This window comes from Arvicanthis niloticus, chromosome 14, assembly GCF_011762505.2.
Source record: "Arvicanthis niloticus isolate mArvNil1 chromosome 14, mArvNil1.pat.X, whole genome shotgun sequence".
Taxonomy (NCBI): Eukaryota; Metazoa; Chordata; class Mammalia; order Rodentia; family Muridae; genus Arvicanthis; species Arvicanthis niloticus.
The window spans coordinates 50719170-50728668 of NC_047671.1; the positions used below are offsets into that span (position 1 = coordinate 50719170).

At 43.1% G+C, this 9499-nt stretch overlaps 1 protein-coding gene across 1 annotated transcript; it reads right to left on the reverse strand.

Annotated features, from left to right (window-relative positions):
• Positions 1-749: 749 nt before the first annotated feature.
• Positions 750-9486, reverse strand: Hars2 (histidyl-tRNA synthetase 2, mitochondrial). The gene is made up of 13 exons (XM_034518386.2): positions 9207-9486; positions 7020-7097; positions 6667-6786; positions 6449-6544; positions 5295-5420; positions 5026-5133; positions 4771-4869; positions 4137-4230; positions 3523-3650; positions 3198-3440; positions 2541-2657; positions 2179-2325; positions 750-1740 (listed from the first exon to the last, which is right to left on the reverse strand). The coding sequence occupies exons 1-13, from the start codon at positions 9312-9314 to the stop codon at positions 1681-1683; spliced, it is 1524 nt and encodes a 507-aa protein (XP_034374277.1). The 5' UTR covers positions 9315-9486; the 3' UTR covers positions 750-1680.
• Positions 9487-9499: the final 13 nt, after the last annotated feature.

The window sequence follows — 9499 nt, forward strand, 5'->3', positions numbered from 1 at the left end:
CATCTGTGTTCACATAAAGACTTCCCCCTTTGGTGATGCTTTCCCCATATTCCCCCTGCGTTTTTCCGTCTTCATCTATCCGACCTCCTGTCTAAACATCCTCCTCTTGTGTCCTGCTAAGTTTTAATCTTTGGTCTTATTCAAATGACCCCACACTCAAGAGATTTCCCTGCCTCTGCTCCACCACTTCACTGCTGAGTTTAAAGGTATGTAGCATCAGGTAAAGGGTTTTTTCTTTTGTTTTGTTTTATTGAGAGAGTGTCTCATGTAAACCCAAGGCTGAACGAATTTTTATACAGGGTTTCAGTATGTAGCCATTGCTAACCTATAACTCACAGATAATTGGCCTATCTCTAATTCCCTCGTGCTTGGATTAAAGACCTGTGCCACCTTGCCTAGCGCCAAAGCTGACTTTGAACTTCTGATCCTCCTGCTTTCACTTCCCAAGTGCTAGGCAGACACTCTATCAAGACAGCCATGTCCCTAGCCGCACTTTATATGGGTGTTTTGGTGGGTTGCTCTGTTTTTTACATCTTATCTTGTATATAAGCCTGCAATGTGTGCTTCACACGTCATGGCAAGTAGGCTGAGGCCAGAGGACTAACAAGAAAATCTGTTTTCTTCTACCTAGTGGGCCCCAAGGAAGGTTACTTGTAATTCACACAATTCTCCAGTATACACTGTTAATGTTTAACATTTCCTAAGGTCTACATAGATTAATCCTTTGGTAACAAATTACTCAAAGCTGCTTACTTTTTTAAATTATTTTATTCTTAATTATGTATATGTGTCTGTGCATGAGTCTGTGCACATTAAGTGCAGGTGTTTGGGAAGGCCAGAAGAGGGCCTCAGATACCTGTTACTGGAATTACAGGCAGCTGTAATCACCCTGATGTGGTTGCTAGGAACTGAACCCAAGTCCTCTCCAAAAGCAATATGCACCCTTAATCAGTGAGCCATCTCTCCAGCCCACTAGCACATTTTAAAAATGTAACATATCATATGACCACTTCTAAAACAATCTCCAGAGCAGGATATGGAATAATCCAGAAAAATTACTATAACAAAGGGAATGGTGTTCAAAACTTCAAAAGAGCAGATCGCTAACTTATCATCCATTAAGATCAGTATTCAAAATTATGAAATAATCCCACCCTTCTTCTGTTAACTGGAAAAATCAACAGATGCTCTGCTGGGTCCTTGGGACATCAGCTCTTTTTTTTCTGTCCATCTTACTGTACATTTAATACTCCATGAACAATCCATAGTCTGATGTAGACAAATTCTCCAGAATCTGGTTCCCAAGCTACAGTCGAAAGTAAAGTACATATTTAGCTTCTCATTTCAATGGTTCAGAATCTTAGCCTCAGGCAACTCTTCCAGAGCCTTGTTCATAGCAACCATCCTAACATCCCTTTGACAGAATTCAGAGGCACTTCAGATCTGCCTTTGCAGCTAGAGGATGCCTCTTTGGCATGACAGCCATGTGCATTCTAGTAGAGCAGCTGCTAATGCTAGTCCACGAGTCCTCAGGACCTTCTGTACTTCTGTATCCTGGAGAGATAGAAGCAGAAGGCACTTGTACAACATCCATGCTGGCTGACTGTTGTAAAGTCCACCAAACTCGGTCCTAGATGGAAACTTTTCTTCTAAGGTCAGCAGATGGAAACTGGGAACTAATCAAGACTCAGACAGTCGCTTCTGAATTTCAGCCACAAGACTTTCTCGATTTATGGTCACCTAAAACATAAGAGAATCTGTGTATGACAAACTAGAAAATGACACTAGTATCTTAGGCAGTTTTTCCAAATTCACTTCACTCTGCATCCATTTTTACTATTTACACCTGGGACCCATATGACGGAAGGAGGGAACTGACTACTGACTCCTGCAAGTTGACATACACATGCATGCATGGGATATGTGTGCACAAATAGATACACACAAATGTAATTTAAAAGATATATTTTTAACTTTACTTCCTCAGAGAACACATCTCTTAAAAGAGTCTGGGATCTAAGCAAGACAGTATAAGCCTGTTGCCACAGCACCTAAGAGATTAAAGCAGGAAAATCGTGAGTTCAAGGCCAGCCTGGCTGACACAATCCCAGGTCAGTCTGGGTTATACAGCAAGACCCTGCCTTTTAGAACTCTGTATGTCTACCAGTTCCAACTCACTTCCTCTCTGCTGGCCACTGAACGGAGCTTGATGACACCTTCCTTCTGTTCTTGCTCACCAATAATGACCATCAGAGGGATGTCTGCTCTTTCACAGTAGTGCAGCTGGGTTAACAGCTTAGGGTTGTTCTTATAAAGCATCTCTGCCTGAAAAGAATAAATACAAAGTCAGAGGGCTTAAAGCGATTATGTCATATATGTGCCCAAGAATATACATTTCCAAGGCAGTCGGAATTAAGTGGCTAGCCCTCTAGTGGTGAGCTAAAAATGGCCTGAGTACCACTATACACAGATGGTAGAAGTGAGCCATGACCACTGTGTCTACACACACCCAGATCACTCAGACATCAACATCACCATACCTTGATCCCTGCATCCCAAAGCTCTGCAATTATCTTCAAACGTTCTCCAAGAAAATTCTTCTGGGGTGTAGCTACAAACACTTGGGTCTCTGTGGTTCGAACCTTCTCACCAGAAATCTGATAAAACAGAGACAAGAAACTAAAACTACAGGCAAAGGTGGCTCTCACAACTGTAATCCCAGCAACCAGGTAGCCGAGGCAGAAAGACCATAAGTTCAAGGCCCACCTGAACTCAGGAAGAAATCCTATTTCAGAAAGTTCTTTTAAGAAGGAGGTGATTGGGGGTTGGCAGAGGGAGCAAGGGGCCAGAGGGATGGCTCAGTAGTTTCAGACGACATTCAGTTCTCAGCACCAACATGGTGGCTCACAACCACCCATAGCTCTGATTTCCCTCACTTCTGACATCCACTGGCACCAGGCATGCACATACATTTAGGCAAAGCACTTATATACATAAAGAAGGAAGAAATCTTTAAAAAAAAAAAAAAAGAAAGAAAGAAAGAAAGAGAGAGAGAGAGAAAGAAAGAACAATATTTTCTTTGCACTAGCAATTCCAAAAGGCAAAAGGTTCATTAAGAAAAAGGGAAAAAGTGCAAATGCACCTCCAGAAACCAGTTATTAACCTTCAAGGCCACTTCACCTCTACTTAGGACCTACCTTCAGCTTCTGCTCCACAAGGTAGAAGATTCTCTCTACTCCAATGCTCAACCCCACACAAGGCACGTTATGGCCCTTAGGATCAAACTGGGCTACCAGCCTGTCATAGCGTCCACCAGCAGCCACACTACCCACACTCAGAGTCTCCTTTCCAGCCTGAGCTGGAGACTCTAGCAGTACTGCTTCATAAATCACTCCTGTATAATAGTCCAGGCCCCGGGCCAGACTCAGATCAAGGGAGATCTGTAAGGGAAAAGCTAGTCAGTCCCAGACCAGACTCAGAACCCAAAAGCTCCACAGAAGGCCCAGTCCCATCTCCGCCTACCTTATCAGCAATTCCAAATAACCTCAGGTATTCAAATAGCAGCTTCAGGTCCCCTAGGCCCTGCAAGGCCAGCTGGCTTTGGGATAGTCTGGGATCCTTGAACAATTCATCTACCAGGGATATCCCCCCTGGGAAGAAAAGTTGGGTAATATCTCTGCTATTTACCTGATGTTTCATCTGAATTTATCTAGTTGTTGTTGCTACTGTTTTGGGTTGTTTGCTTTGTTTGGGGTTTTGGTTTTAGACAGGGTCTTTCTACATAGCCCTGCCTATCCTAGAACTCACTATGTAGACCATGCTGGCCTAGAACTCATCAAGATCCATCTGCCCTTGCCTCCCGAGTTCTGGGATTAAAAATGTGTGCCACCATAGCCAGCTTGAATTTACATACTCTAGCCAGTCTTCCTTACTTCTTTAAAAGGACTGCAGCCTTGGTCTCATGGCTAGACCTTCCTCTGTTTCTGCCTTTGCTAAGAAGACAGAAAGTAGTTAGAATACATAAAAGGGAAACTTTATCAAGACCAGACTCTGGAGCTGATCCAGAGGAAGAAGTTTAACAAACACATATCACCCTCAACTTGTTCTATTATGGCTCTAAAAACCTTGGTTCTTACCATGACATTGGACGTAGTCCCCAATTCGATCGGCCACCTCAGGAGCTAGTCCTTTCTTTGCCACCATCTCATGCCTCACATCTTCCCAAGACATCTGCATTAAGACCCAAACATTAGCTCAGCCCCGAGTCCTTTCTCTAACTGAAGCAGGACCTCTCTTTTTCATTTGTTATGGATATCTTAAGGGACTAACAGTAAAGTCAGCAAAACCAGAGGCAACTCAGGAAATCCAGCCACAATCCCCATTGTATGGTATAACTCAGACCTTGTTTAAAAACGTCTCCTTGGGCTGGAGAGATGGCTCAGCGGTTAAGAGCACTGACTGTTCTCCCAGAGGTCCTGAGTTCAATTCCCAGCAACCACATGGTGGCTCACAACCATCTGTAATGGGATCCGATACCCTTTTCTGGTGTGTCTGAAGAAAGCAATGGTGTACTCATATACATAAGATAAATAAATAAATAAATAAATATTTAAAAAAAAAAAAAAAAAAAAAAACGTCTCCTTAACTTTTTTCTTTTTCATGAATAGACACTTCTAGCCATGGTCTCCTTACTTTTCCCCTAATGACAGAGATTTGAGGGCAGGGCAGAAACCCAGACAAGATTTATTTAAAGCATGTTCTCTTTGTTACCTTGTCTAGTTTGTCCATTGAGGAACAGATGGTACGGAACTTGCTCTCAGGAACACCACAGACAGCAAACATCCCGTCTACAACCTGACGGTCATTTACCTGTGAACTCAATATAATTAACTTATGTCCTGGCAATCAATGCTCTTTCCTTCAAAATAATGGCCATCTCTAAATTTGACTCATTAAAGCAATTCTAAAGCAATTTCACAAGCCGAGTTCAAACTTCTCCCTTATTATGTACAAGGCTGGCCTCACCTTAATGATAAAGTCCCCCAGTTGCAATCCACTTAGGATTTCACACATGATCCTCAAACACTCTGCATCAGGGATCATTGGGTCAAACTCACCAGCAATGTCAAAATCCTACAGAAAAAAATAAAAGAGAAAGAAAACCAGGCCTCTGCCTCCCAGATGCAGGGATAAACCCAAACAAACAAAACAGTAGAAAAACAAGCCTTCCACTGATGAGCTAAGCCCAACTTAAAACTATCACTTAACTATGCTGTCCCAATCCAGCCACTTACACACTGGCAGAACTCCCGGTAGCGGCCCTGAACTATGGCTGGGCTCTCTCGCCTCCACACCTTTCCAACTTGATATCGTTTCATCTTCTTCAATTTATTCATGGCCAGATAGCGAGCAAAAGGAACCTTACATAAAAAGGTTGAGGAAGAAAGATACTGTGTTCAATGTGAAGACCTACCATTCAGACATGAGGGAGAACTGAGTTCCTGGAAATCATCCTTATTTTACAGAATGAAAACAAGGACCTATCTAGGCATGTTTCCCACTGTCTCTGAAGCCTAGCAGTGCCTGTTTCACTTACTGAAACTGAAAGTTAACCAGAAAAAGGAGGAGGGATAGAAATGACCTAAGAAACTTAGGCCTGGACTATTTCCTCCCATTCAGACCATTACCCAACTACCTACAAAGTAGTCAAGAACTGAATCCGCCTACAATTTAAAATCCTATTCCTGAAAGCATAGGCCAAAGACCATATGCATATTTTCTAGGATTCTGTTTTTAAATGTTTAGAGCAGTGGTTCCCAACCTTCCTAACTCTGTGACCCTTTAATATAGTTCCTAATGTTGTGGTGACCCCTCCATTCATAACATTATTTTGTTGCTACTTTGTAACTGTTTTTGTTACTGTTATGAATCATAATGTAAATATCTGACTGCAGGATACCTGACATACAACTCCTGGAAGGTCGTGACCCACAGGTTGAGAACCACTGGTTTAGCACTCACAAGATGGCACAGGAGGGAAAGGGAATTGTTCTACAAGTCTAGCAATCTGAGTTCTATCCCTAGGACCCATACAGGAGTTAGGAGAGAACTGACTCCACAAAGTTCTCCCCTTATCTTTACATGCATGTCCACATAAATGCCATCTACATGTGCACAATATAACTAATTTTCTTTTATAGGCACGTTTATAAACACCAGTTATAGAATTTAGGATCTCTGGAGCTAAACTCAGTACTCTGTGTTTCTGCAAACTTTCTGGAGACATTCTCATACACTAAAGTTAACAACAGGGTCTTCATGTTAGGCTCTGAAGGAAGAAATGCCTTCTGGGAGAAACTGGACATAAAGGTAACTGTCAAAGTTCTGCCAGAAAAAGTCCTCTGGATTTGGGGAGAAACAGGTCAGGCTCCTGCATTCTGAAGGATACAGTAAGATCATATCGAAGAGACAACAACTCTCCACCTTGATCTTTCAAATCATACATGAGGCCGAAGTTGTCTTCATATTTCTCAGTGAGCATTTCCTGCAAGAGTCAGACAGAAAAATCCACAGTTCAGAGGACTGACTACAGACCACAGATGAGAAGACCTGTGGGAAACCAAAGGCAGGTAAACAATGGGGTTCTCAGCACCCTTCTGGTCTTACTTTTAGCTCAAATGCTGGCGTATCCAATCCTTTTGCTCCATGACGTTTAAAACAGCTGATAATCTTATCAAGAATTTTCTCTCTCACAACAACTTGTTGAGGACTTAAATCCCTGGTTCCCTGGAAAACAAAAGTAGACAAAGTAAAGATCAAGAGCAATTAAGACAATAGGTTAAGTCGTGTCCATAATCTAATGTTTGAAACTAATTTGAGGCCCCTCTAGAATTTCAAGAACAATGAAACAACACCCCCCCACCCCCCTGCTCCAAAGGATATAAAAAAGGAGAGGCAGGGAGAATGGGCTTGCCTGCACACCACTCTTGACAGGCTGGGTGGGCAAAGGCTGTTGTTACCTTTGGAACCTTGATGATAAGATTCGGTTTTTCTTGATGTGGTTTCAGTTGTTCAGTTGTTAACACTGCCTTTGCAACCTGGCAGAAAAGAGAATATGAGATCTGCCTTCTCTGGACACAGGCCAGACCTGTGACATCTTTGACCCCATGGACCATCAACCTGAGAAGACCCTTGACCGCAAGCAAAAAGTTTCCTGAACATCATTTTCTCTATCCTGGTCTCCTGCTACCCTCAATAATTCATGTTGAACTTCCGATTATACTTGCAATATATATGAAGTCCAGTTTTTTTACTACAAGCATCTTCACTTTAATGTCTGAAAAAGTTGAAGGAAGCATCTGAGAATAATAAAGACACAGAACCCAGAACTGCCACCATTAAACTTCTAGAAGCAGGAATTAGAACTCCAGTTCTCAGCTGGACATGGTGGCACACATGTAATCCCAGCACTTGGGAGACAGAAGCAAGAGGATCTCTGTGAGTTCGAGGCTAGCTTTGCCTACATAAGAAGTTACTGGACAGTCAGAGCTACATAATGAGACCCTATCTCAAGCAAGCAAAAAACCAATTCCAGTTCTCAGTTCTTATTCAAATAGCAAAAACGGTGGTATATGCCTTTAATCCCAATAGTTGGGGACAGACACAGGCAGATCACTATGAGTTTAAGGCCAGCTGGTCTACATAGTGAGCTCAGGCCAGGCAAGGTTACACAGTGAGACCACATTAAAAGAAAGAAAGAGAGAGAGAAGGGGGAGAAGGAGGGAGGGAATAAATCAGACATGGAGACAGGGTAATAGAGCAGAAAGACAGAATCAGACTAAGAAAAAGGAACAAACCTAAGCCAACAAGATGGCTCAGTGGGTATCCACCTAGCCTGACCACCCGAGTTAGATCCCTGAGACCCATTCACATGGTCCAAAGAGAAAACCAATTCCCACAATTCTCTCTCTCTCTCTCTCTCTCTCTCTCTCTCTCTCTCTCACACACACACACACACACACACACCTATGGAATGATAGGAATAACTTTCTGGGTTGAACAACAACAAAAACAGTAAACCGCTGTGACTGAAAATGTTGAGCGTGAAGATACGAAGCATCTTTCCTGAAGACAGGTAACAACCATTGACTTAGTGCTGGTGAGACAGCTCGTGATACGAGCTGGCTACTTATCACCTAAATTCAATCCCCAGACTATACAAGGTAAAGCAAAGAACAGAAATGCCCCATGGCACACCAACACTCACCCGCATCAACTAATTGAATTATTTTATAAAAAAAAGAATTAGCCGGGCGGTGGTGGTGCACGCCTTTAATCCCAGCACTTGGGAGGCAGAGGCAGGTGGATTTCTGAGTTCGAGGCCAGCCTGGTCTACAGAGTGAGTTCCAGGATAGCCAGGACTACACAGAGAAACCCTGTCTCGAAAAACAAAACAAAACAAAACAAAAAAAAAAAAACAAAAAAAAAAAAAGAATTAGGCCTAAAAACCCACAGACTCTTCCAGAAATACAAATGGTGGTCATTCCATACTTTGGAGAGTCTCTCCCCAAAGAGAAATCTGAGTTCAAGTCCCCAAGCCCTTATTCTAATTCCAAAATCCAACTATGTCTGAAAATGTTTCTCTGAAATTCATATTAGGGTAAATTCACTTAATGGGAATAAACTCAGTTCATTTACAGTTTGGGGGAAATATGTATAGATTTGGCCCAAATTCTAATATGTTCAAGAATTACAGGTGATTGGGAATAAACCTCATATTACCCAGTTGCTATGTATCCGTTGAGGTCATTTAACCCTGTGATCTCCGTTTACTCAACTGTAAAATGGAGATAAAACTCTCAACCTCTGAGATTGCCCCAATAATAAAACGACAAAAGCATCCAAAACGCTTGGGGCAGTGCAGGTACAAAGTGGCTAATCAATAAAAAACAATTGTAGGGCTGAAGAGATGGCTCTTTTAGAGGACCTGGGTTCCATTCCCAGCATCCACACGGTGGCTCACTACCTCTATTAACTCTGCGGGCGTGTACACAAGGCACACATACATGCAGGCAAAATACCCATTCTCATAAAAGAAATAAAACTTTAAAAATTAAAAACCAATTATAATAATACAATAGAAACCACGAGTCTAGACTTTCAGGCTAGGGGCCCCACCGGGAATGAGCCGGCTCAGGGCGGCTCACCTGGCTATGACAGCCGACCGCCCCGATGCACACAGTGCGGGGAGGTCGCAGGAGCTGGCCGAGCAGCGCAGCCCAGGCCCTGCGGCGCAGGGGCCCCAGGTGGGGCATTGTGCAGCAGGACGCCGGCTTTCTGGAACAGAAGTCAATAGACTGGGAACGAGGCCAGTCCGATTTCTGGAAGGCTACGGAGAGCTGGAAACACCTAAGATCCGAGTTAGTCCGGATAGTGGGGATGAACTCCGAGTATCTCACGCTCCCTGACCCGGAAGTGCCCCCTCCACCTTCGCCAGACA

What these genes read in the sequence shown, in the direction of transcription:
- Hars2 (XM_034518386.2), bottom strand. Translation starts at nt 9,314, where the DNA reads ATGCCCCACCTGGGGCCCCTGCGCCGCAGGGCCTGGGCTGCGCTGCTC. An exon ending in TATTTGGAATTGCTGATAAG is followed by an intron (nt 3,441 to 3,522) that starts GTAGGCGGAGAT and finishes TTTCCCTTACAG; the next exon opens with ATCTCCCTTGATCTGAGTCT. An exon ending in CAGTGGCCAGCAGAGAGGAA is followed by an intron (nt 1,741 to 2,178) that starts GTGAGTTGGAAC and finishes CTTATGTTTTAG; the next exon opens with GTGACCATAAATCGAGAAAG.